The 25,495-nt window shown below is 39.8% G+C and overlaps 10 protein-coding genes and 1 pseudogene across 11 annotated transcripts in view; 5 read left to right on the top strand and 6 right to left on the bottom strand.

Annotated features, from left to right (window-relative positions):
- The first annotated feature begins 166 nt into the window (after positions 1–166).
- Positions 167–1,154, top strand: LOC115769304 (DNA-directed RNA polymerase II subunit RPB3). The gene has a single exon (XM_030714032.1). It carries the CDS (start codon positions 317–319, stop codon positions 1,142–1,144), a length of 828 nt encoding a protein of 275 aa, XP_030569892.1. The 5' UTR covers positions 167–316; the 3' UTR covers positions 1,145–1,154.
- A 12-nt stretch (positions 1,155–1,166) lies between these two features.
- On the bottom strand, positions 1,167–1,931 carry LOC115769309 (probable 28S ribosomal protein S23, mitochondrial). The gene is made up of 3 exons (XM_030714038.1): positions 1,831–1,931; positions 1,615–1,776; positions 1,167–1,556 (listed from the first exon to the last, which is right to left on the bottom strand). Exons 1-3 carry the CDS (start codon positions 1,872–1,874, stop codon positions 1,190–1,192), a joined length of 573 nt encoding a protein of 190 aa, XP_030569898.1. The 5' UTR covers positions 1,875–1,931; the 3' UTR covers positions 1,167–1,189.
- Positions 1,932–1,989: 58 nt separating this feature from the next.
- Positions 1,990–25,495, top strand: part of LOC115769300 (centaurin-gamma-1A) — a 76,151-nt gene continuing 52,645 nt past the window's right edge. The window contains exon 1 of the mRNA XM_030714027.1: positions 1,990–2,820. Coding sequence (XP_030569887.1) covers positions 2,349–2,820 — 472 coding nt within the window. The 5' untranslated portion in view covers positions 1,990–2,348. The remainder of the gene's footprint in view (positions 2,821–25,495) is intronic.
- LOC115769176 lies at positions 7,886–8,423 on the bottom strand (annotated as a pseudogene).
- LOC115769310 lies at positions 9,858–10,623 on the bottom strand. 2 transcript variants are annotated; one of them, XM_030714039.1, is made up of 3 exons: positions 10,524–10,618; positions 10,186–10,473; positions 9,858–10,123 (listed from the first exon to the last, which is right to left on the bottom strand). In XM_030714039.1, exons 1-3 carry the CDS (start codon positions 10,563–10,565, stop codon positions 9,923–9,925), a joined length of 531 nt encoding a protein of 176 aa, XP_030569899.1. In that variant the 5' UTR covers positions 10,566–10,618; the 3' UTR covers positions 9,858–9,922. The 2 variants fall into 2 exon arrangements, with proteins under 2 accessions (XP_030569899.1, XP_030569900.1); XM_030714040.1 differs by having other exon boundaries at positions 9,860–10,123; positions 10,186–10,467; positions 10,524–10,623.
- On the bottom strand, positions 12,425–13,296 carry LOC115769308. Its single transcript, XM_030714037.1, has 2 exons — positions 13,201–13,296; positions 12,425–13,144 (listed from the first exon to the last, which is right to left on the bottom strand). Exons 1-2 carry the CDS (start codon positions 13,277–13,279, stop codon positions 12,480–12,482), a joined length of 744 nt encoding a protein of 247 aa, XP_030569897.1. The 5' UTR covers positions 13,280–13,296; the 3' UTR covers positions 12,425–12,479.
- Positions 14,499–15,376, bottom strand: LOC115769307. The gene is made up of 2 exons (XM_030714036.1): positions 15,283–15,376; positions 14,499–15,219 (listed from the first exon to the last, which is right to left on the bottom strand). Exons 1-2 carry the CDS (start codon positions 15,359–15,361, stop codon positions 14,546–14,548), a joined length of 753 nt encoding a protein of 250 aa, XP_030569896.1. The 5' UTR covers positions 15,362–15,376; the 3' UTR covers positions 14,499–14,545.
- Positions 16,184–17,126, bottom strand: LOC115769305. Its single transcript, XM_030714033.1, has 2 exons — positions 17,019–17,126; positions 16,184–16,957 (listed from the first exon to the last, which is right to left on the bottom strand). The coding sequence occupies exons 1-2, from the start codon at positions 17,086–17,088 to the stop codon at positions 16,257–16,259; spliced, it is 771 nt and encodes a 256-aa protein (XP_030569893.1). The 5' UTR covers positions 17,089–17,126; the 3' UTR covers positions 16,184–16,256.
- Positions 18,791–19,822, top strand: LOC115769303. Its single transcript, XM_030714031.1, has 3 exons — positions 18,791–18,913; positions 18,977–19,142; positions 19,201–19,822. Exons 1-3 carry the CDS (start codon positions 18,808–18,810, stop codon positions 19,775–19,777), a joined length of 849 nt encoding a protein of 282 aa, XP_030569891.1. The 5' UTR covers positions 18,791–18,807; the 3' UTR covers positions 19,778–19,822.
- Positions 19,980–21,020, top strand: LOC115769301. The gene is made up of 2 exons (XM_030714029.1): positions 19,980–20,145; positions 20,208–21,020. The coding sequence occupies exons 1-2, from the start codon at positions 19,989–19,991 to the stop codon at positions 20,954–20,956; spliced, it is 906 nt and encodes a 301-aa protein (XP_030569889.1). The 5' UTR covers positions 19,980–19,988; the 3' UTR covers positions 20,957–21,020.
- On the top strand, positions 21,755–22,607 carry LOC115769306. The gene is made up of 2 exons (XM_030714035.1): positions 21,755–21,957; positions 22,012–22,607. Exons 1-2 carry the CDS (start codon positions 21,755–21,757, stop codon positions 22,562–22,564), a joined length of 756 nt encoding a protein of 251 aa, XP_030569895.1. The 3' UTR covers positions 22,565–22,607.

Raw genomic sequence — 25,495 nt, 5'->3', positions numbered from 1 at the left:
TATATAGTAGAGTGGTTGTAAGTGTATTAGGGCAGATCTGGAAAAGCTGACATTTAAGAAAAACAGTTCTTATTTTCTAAATAATAACATCGGAATGTATTAGTCCCGGCTAACTGAATTTTTAATGTTAAGTTGCAGTCTTCAAAATATTATTTTCTTCCTTGAGCTGTCCTACTCTGGTATTCGATAGTTGTTTTTCATTTATCGATAGGATGAAATGAGTAGCTGCTATCGCTTTATCGCCTCTTACCGCTTTCCGGCATTTTAGCGCTGTTTATTTGTTTATTCTCTTTGACTATAAAAAAGTGCGGTAAAAATGCCGTACGCTAATCAACCATCTGTGCAAATAACCGAGCTGACGGACGACAATGTTAAGTTTGTGCTCGAGGATACGGAATTGAGCGTTGCGAACAGTTTGCGTCGCGTTTTCATTGCCGAAACACCGACACTTGCCATAGACTGGGTGCAGCTGGAGGCGAATTCCACGGTGCTGTCGGATGAGTTCCTGGCACATCGCATTGGCCTAATTCCTTTGATATCCGACGACGTGGTGGAGCGATTGCAGTATACACGCGATTGCATCTGCCTGGACTTTTGTCCCGAATGCAGCGTCGAGTTTACGCTCGACGTGAAGTGCAACGAGGAGCAGACACGTCACGTGACTACCGCCGACTTAAAGTCCAGCAATGCGAAGGTGCTGCCTGTAACCTCACGCAATCAGGGCGAGGAGGACAACGAATATGGCGAGAGTACGGATGAGATACTTATAATCAAACTGCGAAAAGGACAGGAGCTTAAGCTACGCGCTTATGCCAAAAAGGGCTTCGGCAAGGAGCACGCCAAATGGAATCCCACAGCGGGTGTTTGCTTTGAATACGATCCGGATAATTCGATGCGACACACGCTTTATCCCAAGCCCGATGAGTGGCCGAAAAGTGAGCATACTGAGCTGGAGGATGACCAGTATGAGGCACCATATAATTGGGAGGCCAAACCAAATAAATTTTTCTTCAATGTGGAATCTTCGGGAGCTTTAAAGCCCGAGAATATTGTCATAATGGGCGTGCAGGTGCTAAAGAACAAGCTCTCCAATCTACAGACGCAACTTAGCCACGAGTCGCAAAACGATGCGCTTGCGGTCTAAAAACAATCCTTTTTTGTATATTTAGTTTATAACATAAAACGGAGCCTAATCTTTGAACAAGCTTTGTATGTTAATGGCCGGGGTGGATTCCTTTTTCTCTTTGCTAGGCGTCGTCTGTTGTTGCTGCAGCTGCTGCTCGCCGGCTTCTTGAAAATCGCTGAGCAGTGTGCGCTTGCTGGGCTCTTCCGGCTCGCTCTCGCCGGCTAACAGATTATCCTCGGTCACATCCGTGCGCGACTGTTTCCGCTGCTCCGCAAGCAAATCCAAAGCCGTTTCGTAAATGCGCTGGTCATCTAATGCGCCCTGCGACTTTAGTTGTTCATAGATTTGCAAAAACTGCTGGCTTTGTGTGCCGCGCTTGTGGTCGAACAGCGAAATGGTCTCGTGGGGCTTATTCTGCTTGTGCAGTTTGCTGTGGAAGATTAATATTAGACCAGTCTCATGGTAGTGCTAATGTCGCTTTAACTTACGCGCGAACCACATCCTCCGCATAGAATATAGTACGCACTGGTATATCTGAGGCGGGTCTGTCGAAACGTGGCTCAAGTTTGGGCGGAAACGCCGCATAGACATCGTACCAGATGGGTTTGTCCTCCGCTTTCATGGCTCCACCGCGCAGCAGGCCCTGGACTCTATAAAATTGCTATAAGATTAACACGTTAACGTTTAGCTCCGGGTGTACTTACCTGGTAAAAATAGTGCCAATTTTTTCCAATCTGCTTTGTGCCATAATTCTGTTATTTTTATTTAATAATAATTTGTAATAAGTATTACGACATGCGTTGCGACAAAGTACTCGATTCTATGCCGGCACTTATTGGTATTTTTGAGAAAATGAATGCAGGCATTTTTATGCTCGCCACCTCTGGTCACACCATCACATAAGCACGGGCCACAGTCAGTGCAAGTGTTCTGAGTGCGTTTTTAAAAATCGTTATTTATGTGTGAAACAGGTGTAAAATTTATAATAATCTCTGTTCACAGTTCGCAATTATTGTTGTTCGTGTAATTGCTGTATGGCAAATATGTTGTTGTGTGCTGTCAACTCACTTAGCGAAAATTGTGCCATTGCCTGTGCGTATACGTGTGCGTGTGTGTATATGTGTGTGCGCGTTTAGTTTACGTTTGTTTTTTGGGGCTCTATCGGCATCTCGGGCAAAGTAATTGAAGTTAATTAAAAAAACGTTGGCTAATTTCGTGCGCAATGAGCAATTATCAGCCGCACGCGTCGCTGTCGCATATACAGCAAATGCAGCTGCAGCACCAGCTACAACAGAACCATCATCATCTTCATCTTCAGCAACATCATCATCAGCATCTGCCGCCACATTTACAGTTGGCAGCGACGACGACGACGACGGCAGCAGCGCTCCCCCAACAACAACAACAGCAACAGCAGCAGCAGCAGCAGCGGCGCCATAATCATACGCCCACAACCAACCAAAGCCAGTCAACGTCGTCTGCGGCTGCGACCGCCGCTGCTGCTGCTGCCTCAATTTTGGTAACGCAACTGCCGCAGCCGCTGATAAGCAATTCGCTGGCCATACGCCAGGAGATACAGCGCTTCGAGAGCGTTCATCCATCGATTTATGCTATTTACGATTTAATCGATTTGCTGCCCATGCCGGACGCACAGATTGCCCAACAGATACGCGATCACGTCGTTTGCATTGAAGGTGAGTGCGTGTGTGAGTGAGTGGGAACGGTTTATTGACAACAACAGTGTTGCCAGAATTTAAATGGCAGAAAAAAAGCTAAATATTGAAAAGAATACAATTGCTAGTTAAGTTGTTAAATACGTAATATCAGTACTAAACAAATTGAATTGTTTAGTTTTTTTTTTTTTATTCCTTGCTGTTATCATAATTTTTCCAAATTTTCATGTTACATTTTTAATAGCCAAAATGACAACACCACCTTAATGGAACATGGTGAAATAAAGGGAGTGAGGTGTTTGGCTCTGCTCTGCTCTCTCTTTCATTTGGCAAGAGCATTGTTATTGTTATTGTGCATTGTGGTTTGCTTTTGTTGCCTATGCATGTGTGTGTGCTTTATGCTAATCTATGACCAAAAATCTTACCCCTTGCCAGCCCATTAAAAGTGTTGCTTGCCGTTGTTGCTGTTGTTGTCTTTGTTCCTGTCCCTTAAAATGAAAGAGCTTCGTTTTTGTTAAAAACAAGCTTTTTTTTTACACAACTACATAGGCATGCGTGCGTGTGTGTGTGTGTGTGTGTGTGTGTGTGTGCAGCATGAAATTTGATGCTCTCGAATCTGCCGCTGCTGCTGCTTCTTCTTCGTGGTAGTGAGACTAAAGCAAAAGCAAAAAAAAAGTCCAAAGCCGAAACCGTTCACAAAAAAATAAAATGGAAAATCTATAGTGCTCTAATCCACCAAAAACCGACCAGTAGATACCCTGTACTTAGATTACAGCTTGGGTTCTTCCCATTAGCCCCACCAAACCAACCTATTTTCATGTTTTGGCAGGCGAGCATGTCTAGATCGAATTTGTATATGCTGATCAAGAATATATATATAAATTGATGCCTCCTGTTACAAGCATGTGCACTACTGCAATATACCCTTTTTGGCTCCTTGAAAATGAGTATCACAAAAAAAGAAAACCGGTTCTAAATGGTTTATTAGAAAATCTGTCGACTACAACAACAACAACAACACCAAAAATGTAAACAAAATCGTCACTCGGCCTTTTCGGTCATTGTTGTTGTTGCTCGCGTTGTTCAACATGAATTTTGTGCGCTTATCGGCAAACCAGATACCAAAAAATAACCCCAAGCAACAGATACGTGTAGCAGCAGCAGCAGCAACAACAACAACAACTTATATTAAAGCACTCATAAATATGTTATAAGCCGTTCTGCACGCGACTTTCTTATTGGCATTGAAAACGCAGCACAGTTTGTTGATAGATGGCGGTTTCGTGTTCCAATTGGCATTTAGCTAATCAAACGTTTTTTGGCATATAACGGCTCAGTCAATAGGGTCAAATAACTGTGCATGTGTAGAGAATAGCGTAAAACGTAATATGGAATAGTCTGGCGGCGACTGGAATGGCTATGGCTGAAAAGCTAAAGCGTTTTGCATCTCAGTAAGGTCGTTACGAATTGACTTTTTAATTAAAATTCTCGTTTGTTTTATTTTTGGAAAGCAAATACATAGAACTGTAGACAAGTACGGTGATCGCTCGTAAAGCTCCAATCTCTGGAGCTATACATTTTACTTTTTTTTGGCAGCAAACGTGAAAGGCTGATTATTTATCTAAATCAATTAATCACTAAGATCTACATTTTCTTTTATTTCCCTTTCGAAATACTAGAAGTAGACTTTTTAAGAACCAAGCGATTTTGCTAGAGGAACCATATACTTAAATAATACTAGCATATAGAATAACATTTGTTTATTTGATGAATTTTGGTAATAAATATTTAGAACTAGAAGTTATTGTAAAGAACATATTTTATGTTTTACAAAAAGGATTTGCTATAGCTCTAAATATACATATATATATATATATTGCTCTTTGATTATTTGCTAATTCGTTGAATTGCTCCCTAATATCATTTGGATTGCAGAAACAACGTATATCTATTAAGAATAATAAGATTCTTTATAAAAATAGCACAGAATACAAATATTTATTGTTTCGCTTTGTTTTGTGCTTAATATAAAGCTGATTGCTTGTATTTACATTAAAATAGCAGTCACTAAAATAGAATTTATTAGGTTCTACGACCTCTAAAATGACAAAAGAAATCGATTCACATTAGTTCAGATGATATCAGCATATGAATGGTATTTTTGTTACAAATGTGTGCACATGTGTGTGTGTGTGTTAAGCCCTCGCCTATAGTACACCTGAACTCTCTGTTTGTTTATGTTTGTCTATTAGCTTATAGTAAAAGTCAGCTCACAGAAAACATTAAAATAAGCAAAGGCCAAAAACAAATTTCCTCTCTTATCGCGGCACAGTGGCACCGCGATCACAAATGCTTTTGCAATTAGCCCAAATCAACTGTTTGATTTACTCTTTAAGTAAAAAAGGGTTACTTGATTTACTTGTGGACTATGACATGAATACATTAGGGCATGAACAAGTCGAAATTTGTATAATTTGTACAAATTTAACGACTTTGAAGACTAGAATGTCGATTTATAGAGAACTAGTGGGTATTACCCGGCTTTGCCCGTTGCCAATTTTGCAATGATAGATATTACCTTTGCATATATGGAAAATTTAAATCTCCCGCATTATCTTGAACTCCAATAAACGATTTCCGCACATATGAGAAAAGTAAACATTCGAGCGTTGGATATTGTATAAGATTTGTTCAACAAGCCTTCGATATAGTTTGTCACCCTGAGCTTCTCAATAAATTGAAGAACCTCTTAACGCCACAATTGTTCCAGTTGGTGAGTAGCTTCTCAGCTGGAATGCTGACTAGAGGTCCTCTACTAGGCACTGCCACAGAGTCGGTTGAAGAATATCTGGGTAGCTTCAAAACATGAGCCTAAGAATAAAATATCAGCATCAATAGTAGAAAATGCGCAAATATCACATTCGCTACTAGGAGAGAATCCTGTCCAGGGGTAATGTTGCTCAGCTCCAGCAGACATGTCACAAGTAAGGATTTACAAATCAATACTGACTCCTCTATGGACATATGCACTGCAAATGTACGGGATTCCCGCAAAATCCCACCTGACCAAAATAAGAGCAGCGCAGAGCAAAATTCTTACAAGGATAAATAATGCCCCTTGGTATATGCGTACTAGGGACATCGCGAGAGACCTTGGAGTTCTCAAAGTACTTTGAGCGCATTCGCTCCCAATCCAACCCACTAGCAAGGCGCTTTATTTCTCCTGGAAGAACTTGAATAAGATGCCCCATTGCAGGAGCCTGTCTCTTTAGGGCAAAAAAAAAAAAACTTAAACGGTGCCATCTACTGGATCTACCTAACAGGGTCCTATAATACATACCGCTTTATTATAATATAAAAGTAGAATATACAAATAAAACTTTTCGCTATATATTTTTATACACCTTAGACTAATTAGTAGTAAGTCTTATTAAATTTTTTCCCCATGTATAACTAGCTTAAGCTGCCATATTAGGTATTAGTGATCTGGTTAACAATAAAATATATATATAAGTTTAAAAAAAAAAAAAAATAAGATTTTAGTTTTATATAGAGAGATGTCAAATTCAATGTTTTGTAAACTTTTGGCAAAACTAAACAAGTTTTATTTTTCATGTATTGTACATTTTTTCTAACCTCATTTCAAAATATTCAAGTTCTGTTCGAGTTCCAGTTCGATGGGCAACTTTCTTACAAGCTGGCATGTTAAATCTACTCGTTTTTCTAGTCTCACTTTTTATTAACTTACGAACATGTCACTAAGTAGATTTATTTTTCTTCAGGTGTTAGAAGAACATGGAATTTATTAATTATACTGTTAAGAACGGGGCAAACCAAATGTACAAAGTACTATAATATAATATAAGTTACTAGAATGATCTTTCTACAAGCCAAGTTATTCAACTTAACTGCTAAAGCTAAGAAATTGCCAGTTTATTCTTCTTAAGCTTTGCCAATTGTGTTTTTGCTTAAGTAAATAGTTGAAATGTTTGTGTTCTTAAAGTCTTTACACTTTCTTTCCTAATCTAATTCGGAAAAATAATATAGAAATAACTTTTGAATATTCTTTTACATTCGAGCTAACATTAATTTATAAATAAATAGTTTTTGCATAATGTTTTTCTCTTATATAATTTGCTCTTCAGGTTTCTTAACAAGAGATCTTAACTATTTGCATTTGATATCCATGCAGAAATATTTCAAATTGAGATTCCTCAAATTGTTTATAGTATATTTGAGCTTGCGAATTGTCTCTCGCTTCCAGTTTTCTTTTTTTTTTTTTTCTTGTTATTGTTATTGATTCTTTTATGTGCCCGGCGCTTATCTCTTGTTTGCTGTCGGCTTTATTACTTTTTTCAATGTACAATAATATTGATAAAAAACGGATTTTTATTTAAACAAATTATTGCGAATGCCAAACTCATATCTCGCTCCATTTCTATCTTGTTGTTGTTGCTTTACTTTTTGTGGAGCATTCGGAAGTGGCAATTGTTATTCGACACGCTTCAATGCGCAACATGTGGTAGGAAGAGAGTGGAAGGAGGGGAGTGGGGGAGTGGCAGGAGGTTGCGTGGCGCGTTGATATTTCTGCGACACATGTGTGCAACACACAGAGCAGCAGCAGCAGCAGCAGCAGCAGCAGCAGCAGCGACGTCGACGCCAGCGTCGCTGCTCGCACTTGTTCAGGCATGCATGTCCGTTGTCTGGCCACAGCCACGCCCGAAAGCCCCGTCCCCGTCCCCGCCCCTTAGCCCCACACTCGCTGACTGTGGCTGATTTTATTTTTAACATAAATTGCATTCAAAATACCTTGCACTTTGCTTAGATTAGCTATTTTTATTGGAATTGCACAATTTTGTTGTTGTCGTTTAATGCTTAAGCATAAAAAAGTCAAAATAAACAATTAAGTTGTTATCTGAGAGTGGCCGAAGAGAAGATACCCTGTAGCCAGCTCCACACTGAGCTTCTGCGCGAAAATTGTATTCTTAAAATTACTTTTGGGCATATTTTCCTGCAGTTAAGAAAGGTGCTTTCAGATGACATTCAATTGCCTATATACAATAACAGATTTTGAAATAAGAAATATTTACATTTTTGAAGCGAAATATACGTTCAAAATAAATGAGTCCAAATCCATTCGATTATCCGGAAAAAAACTACCAGTGTGCATTTCAGATTCTTTCATATTTAAGCAAATCGTATATTGTTATAGTAATTAAAGTTTTGTTAGTATTGTTACTTGCAAGATTTGAAGGTGATTGCAGTTTATCACTTGCTCGCATAAATTGTTGCATTCCATATACAAAAGCATTTCTGCACATTTCTCGAAGATCTGACCCAGAAAATCCAGTTGTAAGTTTAGCCAAATGATTATAATCAACATTGTGATCGATTTCTTCAGTTGCTAATATTAGTTTAAGAATTTGCATTCTTTGAGCTTCGGATGGAGGACTTTTGTGAAGACTTTCTTATCTTATTGGGCTGGCATTATACGTATAATAAATAGCCTTGTCGAGATCCTGAGCACTCATACTTAGCCAATCCCATAGCATCATGAACTGAGTTTCCATCATTCCCTTGGCCTGATGATCATTCGAGTTACGTGCTTTGAAACAGTGCCACATTCCAAACTAGGTAGGTTCCATAGTCTCTTATTATATATAATTATATATATTTTATATAATACAATATCTTGTGCAATTAAAGCCGTGTGATATGTGTCCAAAATTGTATGCGCTCAATCATCGCGATGATTCACCGGCATTCGTGACATGCGATGACGTTCTATAGAAATTTATCACATTTAAAAAATTATCATATACATATATATATATATATTTTTTTCTCCCCATAAATGGGCGCTGTGCTGAAAAAGCGCGATGTTTCCGCACTCAACCTCATATACATATATATAAAGCCCCACTTATATGGCCATTTGGCGCTTTGCAGCTCGCTAATAGATTGATCAAATATTACGTACAGTTGCGGCGGCCCAGTTGTATTAAGGTGTTAATGGAATCATCTAGATAATTAATCGACAATCAATCTTTATGTGGCTTCAATTAAGTGAAATGTTATTGTAAAATGTGTCTTAATTGCACTAGATTATTGCCTCGCTCGTGATGGGCTCTTTTCTTTTCGATAGTTTTAGAGCCAGATTTATAGCATATAGCATATTAGAAATTATTATTATTATTATATATATACTAGGGAATACCCTGAACCCTCTTATTCCAACACCAAACGCAGTTATTGCATTGATGTTTTCGCTAGCTGTCCATCCAATTGGGCAGTTACATATAACTTTGGTTTTTTCTTAACCGATCTTAATGAAATTTTGTACAGTATATCTTATTGTACCATAGAATATTTGTGTATTCTGAAAAAGTCAATTGCATTTAAATTGTGGATTAAATGGGTTGGCAATATAAGTTGGGTTATTAACTTGACTTATAGCTCTGGGGGGAGGTGGCGATAGGTATGAAATGAAAGATACTTGATACGTACCAAAATTGCTCAAAAAACAGTTTGTCGATATCGATTTACATCGATTGCTCGGAAACGGAGTAAGTTATCGATTATCGGAAACAAACTCGATCTGCGCAGGCACTACAATTTCAGGACTCTAGCTCTTACATGTTCTGAGATCCTTGCGTTCATACAGAGGGACAGACGGACGGACGGACAGACAGACGGACATGGCTAGATCGACTCGGCTATTGATGCTGATCAAGAATATACATACATTATGGGGTCGGAGATGTTTCCTTCTGCCTGTTACATACATTTGCATTTTGCATAAATACAATACCCTTTTACCCTATTTTAATGGGTTCAGTGTATAATTAGAATTGGTTGATTTTCATACCAGTTAAACTGTTTAAACTGTTGTATAAATGGAATATCTATAAATATGTTATCGAATTATCGATAGTCCCCAAGCAAATATCGATTAACCCACCATCGATCGAACGCACCAAAACCTTAAAAAACTTTCGAAATGATCGATAGATATCGCAACTAAACAACAATCGATAGTTTAATTGTCTCCCTTGCCCGTTTAAGAAATTCTTCATTTCGAACTTAAACTTGTAAACTTTATTGACGCCTCTCGGTCTCGTGCTCATGTACTCCTGTACTCATCGATGCTCATTTCGACGACTTTTCCACTGAACTGTGCCATTTTCAGGAAATATGTTGTCACATCTCGAACGAAGCTCGTTGTTATCTCCTGTAATTTCTTATCCGTAAGCAGGGCCTGATAGTCGTCATTGCTGAGGCCCGTCTCCTCCTGCCTGTTGAGCAGCAGCGGCGATTTGTTGAACTGCCACAAGGGTTATCAATAAGTTAGGGTATAACTGGTAAGGAGTATATGGCTTGGCATACCTGCTCGAATATGTTCAGCCACATGGCATCCTTTTTGTCCAGCTCCTTCTCGGCTATCGCCTCGTTCAGTCGGGTCACGTACAGCTCAATGTCACGTGCACGCTTCGTGCTCGGCGCCAGCTTGTCCCGCACACCGCTAAAGTAGGCGATTTGTGCACGGAATAGAGCATTCAGCAGGTTGATAGTCTCATTGTGCGCCTCCTGTTCCAGCTGTTTCTGTGTCAGATCACCTGGCTTGTTGGCCGCTGTGGCGCTATCTGCTGTAGGCGCCGCCAGCAGGCACTGCAACTGCACAAGTTATGGGGAAGCGTTCTATTTGGTTAGATCTGACAGCTCACCTGTGCCATGAGCAATATTAATGGAAAGTATTTAAATAGCATTTCTCTAGCGAATTCTCTCTGCGTTGCGGCTTGAGCAGGCGATTGTTAAGTTGGTACTGAGCTGGCATAAGAAATCTGATGATTGAATGCTCCGAGACCTGCTGCTTATCAGCTCGCTGTGGGTCTCTGTAAGGCTCAGAAATGTCTATAAAAATAAATATGTATGTGCATAGACCTATAGAGATTTGCTGACTGAGAGATACCATAGGATTTTCGTAGGAAATAATCTTTGGGGAATGTTCTTAAAAATTAGGTTGGTACTTAGATGCTAACTTTTGAAGTATACATATGTGTGTACATACATATATACAAAATATCATCATTCAAAATATCATCATTCAAAGTTTAATTTGTAAATATAGTTTATAATTAATAAACATACTCTATAAAGACACAAAAAGATTTCCAGTTTAAAATGTTAGCAGATTTTCTCTATTTATAGACCAGGTTTAATTCCTTTAAATAAATTTTTAATAATTATTATGTGCTATATTTTCTAATTATATTAAAAATATAAAAATGTTAAGAGTATGCAATGTAATATTGATAAGGAACTTCTCAACGCACCGTTATCTTGATAATATTTATTTCTAATTAGATGCGAGCATCACACTATTTTTGTGCTCGGAATTGCGCCGCAGCCGTTTGAAATTATTAATTAATTTAATGTGAATAACGGCACGTTTTTCTCCTTGTTGTTACTGTTGGTGTTGTACTGCCACATCGAGCGACGGCGTGAGATCTTTCAAGGCTAGTCCCTGCCCTCGCGTGGGCCGACTGTTTTTCCCTATCTGATAAGGCAATGCAAAACTAGAGGCAAAAAATGTGCTGATTGGGTGGAGGCAAAAAAGTGTGACTGTAGGAACTAAATATATTTAAATAGCTGCGCTTAAAAGTATGCATTGCGACCTGAGGGAAATTTTCAAAATATTTCCCTGTGGATTGTTCAAAGGGGGGACTTTGACATATCCATAGCACTCGTTTTTTTCCTTGTTTTTGCTATTGTTGTTTTTCTGCCTCAGACGATCACCGGCGTGAGATCTTTCAAGGCTTCTCTCGCGTGGGCCGACTGTTTAGCCCTTTCTGATAAGACAATGCAAAACTAGTGGGAAAAAATGTACTGTGGTGCTGGGTGGTGGCAAAAAAGTGTGACTGTGGGAACTAAATATATTTAAATTGCGGCGCTTAAAAGTATGCATTATAACCTGAGGGAAATTCCCAAATTCCCAATGGGGAAGTTTGACAAATCTATAGCACACGTCAGTAAGTGTAATGTATTTATTGTATTATTATAAGTGTAGTACATGAATTTAGCAAATTCAGTTAATTTGTCTCCTTAGTTAGTCGATTCAAAAGCGACTCTTCTAAAAATATTGGTAGTGAAAAAATTGTTGCCTACTGTGCGGCGGCCAATAAAAGTCTCCACACTTTGCCGCGCTAGTTTGGAGTGTGTTCATGAACCCAACTTAAAAATTTATTGGCAGAACTTTTTTATCTCGCATAGTCTAAACATATTTAAATAAAAAATGAAAATAATTAATTTTTTATAAAATCGATTTATATTAAAATATCTATTGAATTATGGGAACTTAAATTAAGACCTATCATCATTGTATATTTATTTTTATTCTTTTATCAAATTATGTAAACGATAACATTGCAATCTAGCAATTGAAATTATTGTTACATTTAAGAATATATGTGGACTTCAATCAAAATCGAATACGTACAAGAAACAACCAAAATAGGAGCGAGGGAAATTTGATTATAACTTGTTAAGCAAAAGTGATTAGATTATTGCATTTTACGCTTGTTTTTTTTGTCAATTAAATTTTTTCAAGCATACAAATATTATAACGCAAATAACTTCATTTCCATCATTTTTTTATTGCACACCTGTCTAAAGTCGAACCTCTATTTGCCGCCACCGCCAATGAGGTCTAGAATATCCCTAATGGATCGATCGCCAATCAGATCATTGCAAATGGGCGTTACTGTGCTGTCCACCCAATCAGCGAAAAAGTCCGTATTTTCATTGATAGTTAGGCTGATGAACTCCTCGACAACGTCGTTGAGTTTGCGATTCAGAATGCGATACTTGGATAGATTCTCAATATTGGAGACCACATTGCCCGCCACTAAATTAAGCTGGATTTGCTTGATGCGCAAATTATTGCTGCTGCCCACCACTCCCGTGGCGTACTTAATCTGGCCGGATACATTCAGATCCTCGAGAGCCAAAAAAGCGCCACCATTACGGGCCATTTGATACCCGGCGTCCACTTCCGCCTCGTACTGTGTGGTTAGGTTCAAGCTAGCAAAATGGAACTCAAACTTTATGTTGCTCAAGAGGAGATTCGCACTCATAACGCGTATCTCAAACTCGTTCAATCCCCTCACGACTAGGCCATCCAGAGCGCCAGTGGCGTGCAGCTCACCCGTCCCAAAGTCGAAACGCTTGTGCGGGATCTCCAGCGGTGCGAGCGGTGGTATGCCATATTGTGGCCAGCCCTCCACCATATGCAGCTTGCACGACTCCAAAGTATCCACAATTATGCTGCTTACAGAGCGCGACTGAGCTAGAATTTCAGAAATTATGGAACGTTTTATTTATTTATCATTTGATAATTATTACCAGCCAAAGGTTCGGACACTTCGGCTCCTTGACAAGCGGCCAGGGCCAAGATAATCGCAACTAGCGAAAAAGACTTCATATTTTATTTGTTTGAAACTTTTAGCTGCCAGCACCAGATTCAGATTCTAACTGCGCGACCATATAACGCAGCCAACGCACTTATATAGAACTTGAACGTCACTTGATAATAACTATATGTATAATACATGTCCAACTACTATGGTTCACAGTGTCTATAATAGCTCTATAATTTGCCAAATATTTTTATATGCGATTATTGACAATCAGTTGATAAGTTGAGATTAGCCGCTAGCCATAAAGAGACCTCCAGCGAGAAAGCAACAAAGAACAATTTATAAATTGGCTTAAAGCTTTTAAGAGCTTTTAATATAGTTAATCATATTACTAACCATTTATTCATAAATATATTGTTAAGTTAATATGAATGGAAGGTTTTTTTTGTGTGCTCTGCATTTGTAAATGTAATTGCATGAAACTCGAATATCCAACTATTCAAAAGAATCCAAGAACCAAGAACCAAGTTCTAAATGATCGAGTCTGCAACATGTTCGAGCTAAGCGGAAAACGTTTTTATACCCTTGCAGATGGTATTATAATTTTGTCGTGAAATGTGTAACGCATAGAACGAGACATCTCCGACTCCATAAAGAATATATATATTCTTCATCAGCATCAACAGCCATGTCCGTCTGTCTGTTTCTATGCGAACTAGTCTCTCAGTTTTAAAGCTATCTTAATGAAATTTTGCAGAAGTCTGTCTTTCTGTTGCACGCAGCACCAGCACCGCAGCACCAGCTGGATCGGACCACTATATCATATAGCTGCCATAGGAACGATCGGTCGAAAATTAAGTTGTTGTATAAAAAAACATTTTGTTCATCAAGATATCCTGCCCAAACTCGGCATTAAGTATTTTCCCTGTGCTTCGTAGATACGGACAAAGCACTATAAGCATTATGAAAAGGTTGGGTCTGCAAGGGTATTAGATCTTCGGCGTGCCGAAGATAGCCTTTCTCTCTCGTTTTTTGTTTAAGTTGACCGAAAAGCTCGAGCCAAAAAAATTGTTCGAGTACCCGAAACTCCTTTCGGCTCACTTGATGCAGGGATCTAATACGAATCTCAAAAAAGATAAGAACTTTGGGTAGTGTAATTAAAAGCTGTTTAAAAAAGGTGTTCTAAGTGATTAGATAAACGCATTTTACGATTGTTTTTCTTTTCAATGAGCTTTTTGGGCAAAACATTTTCGGACTTAGATTGACTTAACTATAATAAAAAGCTGAATTTTACAATTCTTTTTATTGCACGCCTGCTGAAAAGTTAACCTCTATTCGCTGCCACCGCCGATGAGATCTAGAATATCCTTAATGGAACGATCGCCAATCAGATCATTGCAAATGGGCGTTACTGTGCTGTCCACCCAATCAGCGAAAAAGTCCGTATTTTCATTAATAGTTAGGCTGATGAACTCCTCGACAATCTCGTTGAGTTTGCGATTCAGAATGCGATACTTGGATAGATTCTCGATATTGGAGACCACATTGCCCGCCACTATATTGAGCTCGATTCCCTTGATGCGCAAATTATTGCTGCTGCCCACCACTCCCGTGGAGTATTTAATCTGGCCGGACATGTTCAGATCTTCCAGAGCCAAAAAGGCGCCACCACCACGCGCCATATGATAACCGGCCTCCACATCCGCCTCATACTGAGTGGTTAGGTTCAAGCTGGCAAAATGCAACTCAAACTTAATGCGACTTAGTATGAGATTCACACTCATAGTGCGTATTTCAAACTCGTTCAACCCTCTCACAACCAGGCCATCCAGAGCGCCGGTGGCGTGTAGCTCGCCCGTCCCAAAGTTGAAATCCTTGTGCTGGATCTCGAAAGGCGCAAGCGGTGGTATGCCATATTGTGGCCAACCTTCCACCATACCAAGCTTGCACGACTCCAGAACATCCACAATTATGTTATCAATAGCATTTAGCGGTGCTGGAATATCTGAAGAAATTGACTTGGCATCATAAACCAAATTCTATTTAATAATCTTTGCTTTATGCTTACCAGACGGAGGCTCGACCAATGTAGCTGCCTGACAGCCGGCTAGGGCCAAGATAATCGCGACCAGCGACAGAGACTTCATTTTCCTTAAACGTCCAGCCGAGAACCCCAGAGTCTAATTGCGAACCCATCTAAGCTGGTCAAACATTTATATAGCACTCGAAAGTCTCGTAATAAAAAGAATAAGTATAGCACGTGTAGAAATAATGCTTATGTAGTCTATAATCGCTATAAAATTTGGCAAATACCTCCATATGCGATTATTGACTGATAAGTCGCAACAACCTGAGATTAGCAGCTGACCATAAAGGGACCTCCGACTAAAAAGTATATAGACTACAAACAAATAGGCTAAAAGCTTGCGAGCTTTTACGCCAAAGCTTTTACAGTAAAGCTACGTTAAAATGAAATTAATCCAGTTTAAAACTTGTAAGCTGAAGTATTCAGAATTTTCATTTTTATTCTGAGTTAAAATATAATTATTATTCTGGATTTAAAAATTAAAATAAACAATGGTCAAAGAAAGTTTTCTTTCAAAAAAGCTATAGATTAGATTGTCCACAATTAATTTTCAAACCATTAATAAACCCTTTTTTTTTGTTAATTCTCCAAAATAGAATTTTCTCAAATTATTATTCTAATATTGCTTTCGGATTTTCTAAAATAGTTTCTCTAATAAGGAAATAGCTGGGTTTCTGCTAAAACTAACTTTAGATATGCAACATAATTTCTTACTTTGAGCTTAAAATTAAGTCAAAAATAAGTTAATATGGGAATCAACGATTGTGATAAGATGAAGACATAAAATTAGTCAAAGATAATTCCAAACATGAGTGTAAATATATATATGATTTATACCAAATTGATCAAAGCATTAGATACACATTTTAGCTTTTTAACAGCATTTAAATAAAACAATATGTATTTATTTTGTTTTTAAAAGAAACTTTTAATCAAATACGAAGCGTTCACATTGTTTACCAGTCCAACTCTGGGGGAATGCAGACCTCCTTCTCGCCACCCTCACCGCCGGCGATGACATCGGTGATGTTGACATCATCCAAAACGTTGTTGACCACGGGCAGGGCAACCTGCTCGATGGTTTCGGCAATTAGATCCTCGTTCTCATTGATGACCATCTCGACGGCCTCGGCGAGATATTCGTTCATCTTCACGTTCACAGTGCCGTCGCCGAGTAGACCCTCGATTTCGGAGTCAACCTCACCCAAATGGGTGCGCACCTCCAGAGACTTGAGGCTCAGTTTGCCGGAGAGCATGCCCAGGGAGTATTTCATGGTGCCCCAAATGACCATATCCTTGATGGCAAACTTGGCGTGACCGGCACCAATCATTTTGATGGTGAAGCCGTATTTCTTCAGCTGCATCTCCATGTCATAGGTGGTATCCACATTGACATCACGGAAGTTGAACTTGTAGGTGACCTTGCTGGTAATTGCATTCACCTTCATCTCATCAATGTCGAATTCGTTTAGACCATTTAGACGGAAATGATCCACACTGCCCTTCATCTTCACGGCATCCGTGTCGATGTCGATATTCTTGTGATTGATTCTGAGTGGTGCAATTGGTGGAATGCCGGCACCGGGGAAACCACAAGGCATCTGCTCCTTCACACCCTCAATCACATCAACAACCGTGCTGGAGATGGACGTCTTATCTGATTGGGTTTACGTATTGGAAAATTATTGAAATTTTCACACCCATCTCAATGTACTCACCAATTGCCTCGCCCACAGCAGCAGCATTTGCGCAGGCAACGAGTGCCAGTAGAGCCACAAAGAGTTTCATATTTATTTGCCTCTTAACACGTATAAAGACTGGAGGTAATGCCAACCGTATTTATACTAATCGTACGCTTCTACTTCCAGCCGGCTTTTATAGACCCGTCTGCTAGTTGGGGCGCGATAAGAGCTACCGGGCTTGATAATTTTATAAACAAAGGCAATTATGGATTGGTCCCTACATTGCTGTCTTATCTGATGATTTTTTGACCAAATCGTTGTGCGAAAAAAATCCATTTTTAATTAAATGCCTAAATGCCAGTTTCCATTCTATATAACACTTGGAAGAAAGGTGAAATGAGGGTTAAGTTATAAAAAGAAATATGCCTGATTTTGATGTGAATAGTATTTAAGTTAGAAGTCGGTTTCGGGACCTTAACCAAGTCTTATCATTTTGCTGCCTGGAAAGGGTTTCTTATCGTTTTGGTAGCTCTGATCTTCCACTTATCCTTTAAACCCAAGTCAAGTGCAAAGTTCTGTTTTGTGATTTATAATATAAGTTTTATGAACAGAATTTAAGATGGATTAGGCGGAAGACTTGATTGTGATTTATAATCTTATTTTTGCCCACTTGTTGAAACATTTATTAATAGATTTTAAGATGGCTCGGCTGGCATATTTGTCGCCGGTGCGACTCTTTAATGCGCTATAATCAAATGTACTTATATATTCCGTTTTCTTTATCAACTAGATATGTAACTTCGTAGGAAATAGTCAAGGAAGTTTTTAAAACGCGGTTTGTCTCTGCATCGTTGGCTCGACAGTCTAAGGTTAAGTCTATAAGAAGTCTGAAAGACAGAAAGTAATTTTCCTATCAAGCTAAACCTAAAGTTGCTTAAGATTGGCGCAATAGATTAATAGACAGTTGGGAACATAATAGAATAGAAAATAAAGCATCTATGCAATCTAAGCTTAGAGACTGTTAAAACTTATGCGAATAGAAAATAATAATTCATGTATGCCAGGACTAAATGGAATCCCGAGGAATTAGATGATAGTCTATATAAACTGATGATCGTACGGAAATGGAAGAACATTTTCTCTATTCTTTTTGTTGTTAGTTACTGATTTTGCTTTTTAGTATGATGTGATTAAGGTAAATAAAGAAAAGTTATCGCTATAATATATAGTTACTAATATTTAATACGGACTTGCTGATGAAAATCCAAGGTATTTCTTGGGTCTCAAAAGGTTGCAAGGTCAAAAAGAATACATATCAATATTTTCTGTGCCTTATGTAAGTTGCGCGTGATTTGATCGTCGCAAACAACAGGCCATTGTGTTTTGTCTGTGGGGTATCTGAAACACCTGCAGGAGGTATTTTAGAACACCTGCAAATAATGCGCTGAATTTGACTGGGGCAAACAGAAATGATGGCTGTCACATATTTATTTGAAAATAAATCATAGCGACAACTCGATTGGGCAATTGGATGTCAAGATTACGATTTAAGTGTTTTGCACTTCTTACAACCCCCTATATATAACGATGAGGCGATTACCGTCTCACCAAATAAGAAGCTCAAGAGCTTGATATAAATTATTATTGAAATTATCATCAAAAGTATCGTGCAAATAGACTGGCTAATCTCTGGCTAGATTACATGCGAGCTTTGTGCTGCGTATGGTTAAAAATAGGTAATACCCATCCAGATTTTAGTTGGTGTAAACTGCGGCTATAAAAGCCGTAGACTCTGCCCAATAACAACAGTTATCGAAGTGCCACAATGAAAGCTTTCGTATATTGTTTTGTGACCCTTTTGGCCTGTGCAGCGGCCTACGAAGTAGACCTCTTGACCGAGGAGCAGTGGAATCGTCTTATCGAGCGTAATCGTAAGTGAAACGAAGCCTAAACCAAAGATTAATTTAATCTTGGTGCATCTTTGCCTTGCTTAGCCGCGAAGCCCGATGAACATGGCTTGATACTGAACTCTCAGGCCAAGAAGGCGGTGAAGAATTTGATGGAGCATCTACCCTGTGGTTTTCCCGAGTACGGCATTCCTCCACTTGCGCCCTACACGAATGCTGATCTGAAAATTCATTTGGCTCAATCTGTTGTCGAGTGAGTGTAGCATCTGTACGCTTGTTGTAGAAGTTTTCCTGATTTGGTTTTTTGTCAGTGCCCTGGTTCAGTTTCTGCGCTTCCGTTTCGATGGCCTGGAGAACATGGAGATTAAGAAGCTAAAGGTCAGCTACACGTTTAGCAAGAAGGTTCAGTTCCATTTCAAGTTCAAGGAGCTGAAGATTAGCTCGCATATCCTGAACACCGATACGCTGATCGATCTGCTGCAGGAGTTGGGTCTATCGGTGCGCTATGAGGGCACCGGACCGCTGGGCTTCACACTGGAGGATCTGTCCATACAGGGCTCCTTCAAGTACAAGATGCCCCTCATCTTTGGTTCCATTAAGATTTATAATTTCGATTGTGTCGTTGCGCTCGGCGGCGTCACCTCTCACATTGGCGGCATTTTGGGCAACGGCAGGTTTAATGAGATGGTCAACGATATTATTGATTATGAGGTGCCCGCCCTTGTCAATGGACGCCAGAAGCAGATCAGCGATAGAATCGAATCCTACTTTGTGCCCTTGGTCAATGAGCGTCTCAAGGGTCATAAGGTCTGGTTCCTGTTGAAGCAGCTGGTCAACCTCAACAAGAAGTGCTCACCCACTCCGGCGCCCTGGTTGGCTGTACAGTAAGCAAAAGTAACCAAAGCAACCAATAAACCATGTGTACGCCTTCAACGAATTGAGTTTTAATTAGCTACGCGTAGCTCCCTAGATTATGCCTATCTGCAGGCATTATCTAGCTAAGGTCTTATCGTTTCTAAGGTGATCGATTGTGCGGCTATAAAAGCTGGCGGCCAAACAATTGGCCATTCAGTAGCAGGTTGACCAAAAGACTTTCAATATGCGTTTTCTATTAGTTTCGGCCTGCTTGGTGGCCATCTGCGCCGCGGGCACATTGCCCAAGCAACAGCCAAATCCGCTCGAGCAGCGTCTGCTGCAGTTCGCCAATGAGAATGGCGAGATTGAGCTTTTCGCGGAACCCGTGCAGGGTGTTGAGGGTGAGCCTAGAGTAAAGCCTTGCATAGCAATGAATTAATCTAACAAAAATCTCACCCATCAGTTGAACCAAGTTTTGTGGTCTCCTGGCAGGTGCGTCGCATGATCCGCAAACTGCAGAAGCAAATGCCCTGCGGCTGGCCCGATCTGGGCATTCCTCCATTGGCGCCGATTCGCGTTAGCGAGGCTGACCTGAATCTGAAACGCGGCATCTTCGAGACGATTACTCATGTGTTCCGTCTTAAGATCGCCGGTCTGGATGACTTCAAGATCAACAAATTCAAATTGAATATCATCACTTCGAAGATCACCTTCGATTTCCTGTTCAGTAACATTGATACGACCGTCCAGAAGTACGATACTGACACTTTGATCGATGCAATGCGTCAGTTGGGCTTGTCCGTGGAGTATGAGGGCGACGGCTCGGTGCTCTTCGATCTGATTAATTTGCGTGTCAGCGGAACCTTGAAATACAAGCTGCCAGTCCTGTGGGGATCTGCTAAGATTCTATCTCTGAAGACCAACATCGAGCTGGAAGCTGTGGATTCGGACATTAGCGGCTTCATGGGCAATGGCAAGATCAATCGTGCCGTCAATCGCCAGATTGAGAATCTGCTGGTCAAGGGCATCAATGAAAATCAGCAGGCCATTTCCGATACCATTGAGGATACGTTGGTGCCCCGCGTCAACAAAGTACTCAAGGGCAACGATTTCTGGACCCTGGTCGATTTGATTCTCTCCAGCAGCGATAACGAGAATGAGGATGATCCAATTGTTGTTGATTGTGTGCCACCAGCAGATCCCTGGGCTTAAATCACAGACATACTAGCATATCACAATTCAATTGCTCAATAAAGCTTAAAAAGCTCTCTTGCTATATTCGTGAATTTTTATTAAATTATAAAAGTATTAAATGAAGTGTTTCATTGGTGTGTTGTATACAACAATAAGTAAAGTATCTTCAACAGTTTAGATTGTTTTAGACAAGATCGTATCGATCTAAGACTATCATAGCTAGGAAAATAGTATGTAAGTTATCTTAATTAAGTAAATCCAAAGCTCGTATTCTTTCCACTGAGAAATTACTCTCGAAATTTTTCGTGAAGTTAATTTCATTGATAAAATAACTAAGTCGCAACACACTCTAAGAAACTTTTTGTATGTAACATCTTTGTGGTTCGTCTTGAGCACATCTTCCACATCTTCCATCCACATCTAACAGTATAGTCGTATTAGATCTAAGAGTTTATCAGAGCTAGGAAGGTAGTATGTAAGTTATCTTAATAAAGTATACCACAAGTTCGAACTTAACTGAGAAATTATAGATGATAATCCATTATCAAAGTAACTAAGTCGAAGTACACTTTTAGAAACTATTTTAAGTCACATCTCTGTGGTTCGTCTTGAGTTCTCTTCCAGCTAATTCTAAGCTGTTGAACCAGATCTGCCTACTTTTAGGCTGCTTTTCTCAGCAGAAACCCTTGCTATCAATACACTTAGCACCTGTACAAGCGTTCAATCTAATCTGCGACATGCACTTGAGTTCTTAATCTTCTTGTGGACACCTGTCAGCTCCCAACATATTCGGTTAGTTTCCTAAAAGTACTCAACATGCGCTGTTCGTATTTTGTACTTGCTGCTGTTCTCTGCTGCTCCTTGTGCGCCGGTCGTACGCTCTTCGATGATGAGCTACGTGAGTTCACTGAGTTTCTGCGTCTTCAGATGCATTGCGGTTATCCAGAGCGTGGCATACCCATCCTGGCTCCCGCTCAGTTGGCCTATAAAGAGCTAGATATCCACACGGATAGCCTTAGGTAAGCTCTCGAGCAGAACTTTGACATGCGCTCAATTCCCCTTTTCAATTGCAGTTGCAAAGGCAACTTTACGGATCTCTCTGTGGTGGGTCTGGATGGTTTCGAGTTCTTTCAGCTACAATGGAATAATATTTTTCACACCATCAAATTCGATGTGAGCTTTCCGAGCATACAGCTGAAGAGTGCCGCTTACAAGCTGGATCTTTTGGGTCGCATCTTTGGCGCCAACACCTCGTTGGGATGCAATGGTCGCTTCGATCTGGAGCTGATTAATCTGCGCGCCAATGGCAGCTTTGTGCTACGTCCCTCGGGTCTTACGAATGGTGTGCACATCACCAGCTGGAATGTCGACTGGCAGCTGGGCAAAACCATTTCCCAAACCACGGGCATTGGGGGCACTCAAATTGTTACCAAGTTTATAAATGCCATTATCCAAGATTTTCTCGAGCTGCTCATCAATGATAATCCACAAGAGGTGTCCCAGTTTATGGAGCAGTTGATTGCGCCGCCCATGAATACGGTGCTTGAGAATGTGGCCTGGTACGAGATAACAGCTATTATATTGGGCCTGGTCAAGGGCGTATTACCCTTAGAGCCTATTTGCTGATATCGGCAAGTTTCTCTCTTGTTTCGACTTATTTTTGTTTAATAAAGTGCTGAAGAACTGAAGCTTAGTTTGTGCAAAAGTAGGTTTGAAATGGGGGGTTTTCTTATATTGAAAACTTGTTCCACAAATCTGCCAAGGTATTTAGTTTTCGGCGTGCCGAATGTTATTTTATTTTTAAGTTTTTATCTTATCTTATTTTTTATTAAATTTCCTACGTAAGCTTAAAAAAGTATATTTAAATTCTTTCGAAATTTAAATCTTGGATTTAATTTTACTTAACTTCTAAAAAGTTTTGTGCATGCACTAATCAGTTTTCTATTCTCTCTTGCAGGTAAGCGCGATTAGTTTTTTATTAAAGCACACGTATGAGCTCTAGGTATGTATTGAGTAGACTTATCAATTTATTGCACACGATTTCGGTTCGCTCTAATCGTTTCGACCATAAATTATGGCCATAATACGAAAGCAAGCCGTATGGCTCAGAGCAGGGGTACACAAAAATCCATAATCGGATTTGGGAGAGTCGCCAGCGGGACATCTCAATGCTGGAGTTCTGGTCGAGAGTTCAAACCGATGCACGAGCCCCGGCACGCAGCAGGACAACAGCGGGTGGTCCGAATGGTTCAACACTTCCTCAACCTCAAAATCTGCAACCGGCTGGCATTTGTTTAGCACTCGAAACACCCGTTCAGCAGCAGCAGATGTTTTTTTTTTCTTCACTAGATATTTTACTTTTTCTCTCTCTCTCTCTTCCCTTTGCTCGTGATATCATTATTTGTTGTTAATTAGTGCAAAATAGAGAAAGTACAGAAGCGTTTGGCCTAAATGATTCACATGGCTCCGGTGTCCTTTCGATGCGAATTCGTTTTGGCTCATTTCATTTGCAATTTATGAGTCCTTTGCGGCGCACACCTTGCACACGTCTCGGACTTGTGGCTGTCATATATTGCCGAAAAAAGGAGCTGCCCGAGCGAATGTCCTTTCATGAGTACGTGCTCAGTTATCCTGCGGCGTTTGCATTGTCCACCGCGCAGTTTTACGATCTAACGAACAGCCTGCGCTTTGTTTATTATATCCCTTACGGCTGAGATTGCCGGAGTCCTTGTGCCCATTCACTTGGGCCGAAGCCTTGAACATTTGCACTACTTGGCTGCAAAGTTTTCGGCTTTCAGTTTTTCCTCTCTTTGTTCCTATGTCCATTTGTTGACATTTACGATGCTATTTTCCGAAAAGCCCTTAAATCATGACAGCCCTCGGTCAATACTTTCGCTCTTCTGTTTGCCGCCCTTTCAATTGCCTCGAGCCCAGCCAGTTTGGCCCAGTTTGATTAGCCTCGATTTTAGTGCTTAGACCACAAATGCGGCTGGTCTATGGCAGCATCTGTGCCGTTGACTTGGCACTCAGTATGACAAACGATTTTTATATATTTTCCTATATATCAGAGACTAAAGATCTTACCATATTTTGCACATTTTTTAGGGTACCATTGTTCGTATACCTTTGTAGAGGGTATTATAATTTTGTCATGAATTGTGTAACGCATAAAATAAAACATCTCCGACCCTATTCTAGAACATCATCATTGATATAGCCATGGCAGGGTGTTCGTCTGTCTGTATGAACTAGTTTCCATGCCTTAAAGAAGAGCGTTAACTGCCTGCGGTTATGTTATTTAAGCTCTTCTTTCATGTTACTTTCATTCTCAGGCCTGAGCCCAGTTAATTGAAGTCTTTTTATGCGACAACTTTTAGCTTACAGTTCGCAATTGCAAATATTTGCAAGCTTTTGCTTTTCATGCTTAAAGGCAACTGTGGGCCATTAAAGGAAGAGTACACACACTTATGAGCCATAAAAAGGGGATGCGCATAAGATTCAAAATTTATGACGAGCGGCACTTGAGCGCGGAATTGTTAAACACAGAAATTAAGATTCATTAACGGGCTCGAGAGGGAGCGGTTGGGTCTCCAACAATGACGTCTACTGCACATAAATCAAAAGTTTTGGCAAACACGAACAAGATCCTGGTACGTAGATGGGCTGAAATTGAGACCAGGCCATGGATACAGATGGTTCCGAATGGAACTTTTATCCTTTGCTAGCGGTTACCTAACAAATATTGTCGGTGCCTGTTTACTTAAAGATGTTTTTGTTATCCTTGTTGCGCATTAAATGAGTTTTAATTTGAAACGTAGTTGAGACTCCTTTTTTTTTGTGCGCATCAAGTCAACGGTGAAGGCAAACAGTAGGCGCAGGAATCGCGTTACATTTGAACTTATACCCTGTACCAGTTTGCCCAAAACGGGTATGCTGTTTTTATGTTAAGTGTATGTTACAGGCAGAAGCAAGCATTAAAAAAATAAATAAAAATATATCACGGAGGCATATAAGTCATCATATATCATATGCTAAGCTAGCTAATTCTTGTTTATCGAAATTTTAAAATCGATATTTATCGATTTTAGAAATTTTCGGTGTTGAGCATTTCTCTGAGTAAATAACAGCTAAGTATATCAAACTATATATATAGGCCTCGAGTATTTCACTTTTTGAATACACTTTCCTTGTTCAACTCTAAATTTAAGTCTTTCTAAATTTTTCTTATATATAAATTTTTAAAAAATAAATTTTGAGTGTCGTGTAAATTGTTTAATGATTGAAAAAATTTAATAAAATTTATAAACGAGAGAAATTTTCGTAGGCTGACAGTGCGTTTCAGAGCTATGTACAGGGTATTTCCAAGTCGCATACTTTCGAGTACTTGCTTTTTATTTTCCTTTACGTTGTAATTGAGCAGCGCAATTTACTCAAATCGCTTTCTATAGGTGCGTTGTCCTGTAAATGAACAGCAGCCGCGGCCAAGTATGCTAAAGGATGCCAAAGGATGCTGCTACGTTCTGTTTTTTTCAATTAAGGTTGACATGTGTCTGCTTC

Source organism: Drosophila novamexicana, unplaced genomic scaffold, assembly GCF_003285875.2.
Source record: "Drosophila novamexicana strain 15010-1031.04,08,12 unplaced genomic scaffold, DnovRS2.1 tig00004549-arrow-arrow-pilon, whole genome shotgun sequence".
Lineage (NCBI taxonomy): Eukaryota > Metazoa > Arthropoda > Insecta > Diptera > Drosophilidae > Drosophila > Drosophila novamexicana.
This window is presented reverse-complemented; position numbering and strand designations above follow the sequence as displayed.

What these genes read in the sequence shown, in the direction of transcription:
- LOC115769304 (XM_030714032.1), top strand. Translation starts at nt 317, where the DNA reads ATGCCGTACGCTAATCAACCATCTGTGCAAATAACCGAGCTGACGGAC.
- LOC115769309 (XM_030714038.1), bottom strand. Translation starts at nt 1,874, where the DNA reads ATGGCACAAAGCAGATTGGAAAAAATTGGCACTATTTTTACCAG. An exon ending in ATTGGCACTATTTTTACCAG is followed by an intron (nt 1,777 to 1,830) that starts GTAAGTACACCC and finishes GCAATTTTATAG; the next exon opens with AGTCCAGGGCCTGCTGCGCG. An exon ending in GCGGAGGATGTGGTTCGCGC is followed by an intron (nt 1,557 to 1,614) that starts GTAAGTTAAAGC and finishes AATCTTCCACAG; the next exon opens with CAAACTGCACAAGCAGAATA.
- LOC115769310 (XM_030714039.1), bottom strand. Translation starts at nt 10,565, where the DNA reads ATGCTATTTAAATACTTTCCATTAATATTGCTCATGGCACAG. An exon ending in TAATATTGCTCATGGCACAG is followed by an intron (nt 10,474 to 10,523) that starts GTGAGCTGTCAG and finishes TAACTTGTGCAG; the next exon opens with TTGCAGTGCCTGCTGGCGGC. An exon ending in GGCTGAACATATTCGAGCAG is followed by an intron (nt 10,124 to 10,185) that starts GTATGCCAAGCC and finishes CCCTTGTGGCAG; the next exon opens with TTCAACAAATCGCCGCTGCT.
- LOC115769308 (XM_030714037.1), bottom strand. Translation starts at nt 13,279, where the DNA reads ATGAAGTCTTTTTCGCTAGTTGCGATTATCTTGGCCCTGGCCGCTTGT. An exon ending in AGTGTCCGAACCTTTGGCTG is followed by an intron (nt 13,145 to 13,200) that starts GTAATAATTATC and finishes CTGAAATTCTAG; the next exon opens with CTCAGTCGCGCTCTGTAAGC.
- LOC115769307 (XM_030714036.1), bottom strand. Translation starts at nt 15,361, where the DNA reads ATGAAGTCTCTGTCGCTGGTCGCGATTATCTTGGCCCTAGCCGGCTGT. An exon ending in ATTGGTCGAGCCTCCGTCTG is followed by an intron (nt 15,220 to 15,282) that starts GTAAGCATAAAG and finishes CAATTTCTTCAG; the next exon opens with ATATTCCAGCACCGCTAAAT.
- LOC115769305 (XM_030714033.1), bottom strand. Translation starts at nt 17,088, where the DNA reads ATGAAACTCTTTGTGGCTCTACTGGCACTCGTTGCCTGCGCAAATGCT. An exon ending in TGCTGTGGGCGAGGCAATTG is followed by an intron (nt 16,958 to 17,018) that starts GTGAGTACATTG and finishes AAACCCAATCAG; the next exon opens with ATAAGACGTCCATCTCCAGC.
- LOC115769303 (XM_030714031.1), top strand. Translation starts at nt 18,808, where the DNA reads ATGAAAGCTTTCGTATATTGTTTTGTGACCCTTTTGGCCTGTGCAGCG. An exon ending in TCGTCTTATCGAGCGTAATC is followed by an intron (nt 18,914 to 18,976) that starts GTAAGTGAAACG and finishes TGCCTTGCTTAG; the next exon opens with CCGCGAAGCCCGATGAACAT. An exon ending in TTGGCTCAATCTGTTGTCGA is followed by an intron (nt 19,143 to 19,200) that starts GTGAGTGTAGCA and finishes GTTTTTTGTCAG; the next exon opens with TGCCCTGGTTCAGTTTCTGC.
- LOC115769301 (XM_030714029.1), top strand. Translation starts at nt 19,989, where the DNA reads ATGCGTTTTCTATTAGTTTCGGCCTGCTTGGTGGCCATCTGCGCCGCG. An exon ending in ACCCGTGCAGGGTGTTGAGG is followed by an intron (nt 20,146 to 20,207) that starts GTGAGCCTAGAG and finishes CTCACCCATCAG; the next exon opens with TTGAACCAAGTTTTGTGGTC.
- LOC115769306 (XM_030714035.1), top strand. Translation starts at nt 21,755, where the DNA reads ATGCGCTGTTCGTATTTTGTACTTGCTGCTGTTCTCTGCTGCTCCTTG. An exon ending in ATCCACACGGATAGCCTTAG is followed by an intron (nt 21,958 to 22,011) that starts GTAAGCTCTCGA and finishes TTTCAATTGCAG; the next exon opens with TTGCAAAGGCAACTTTACGG.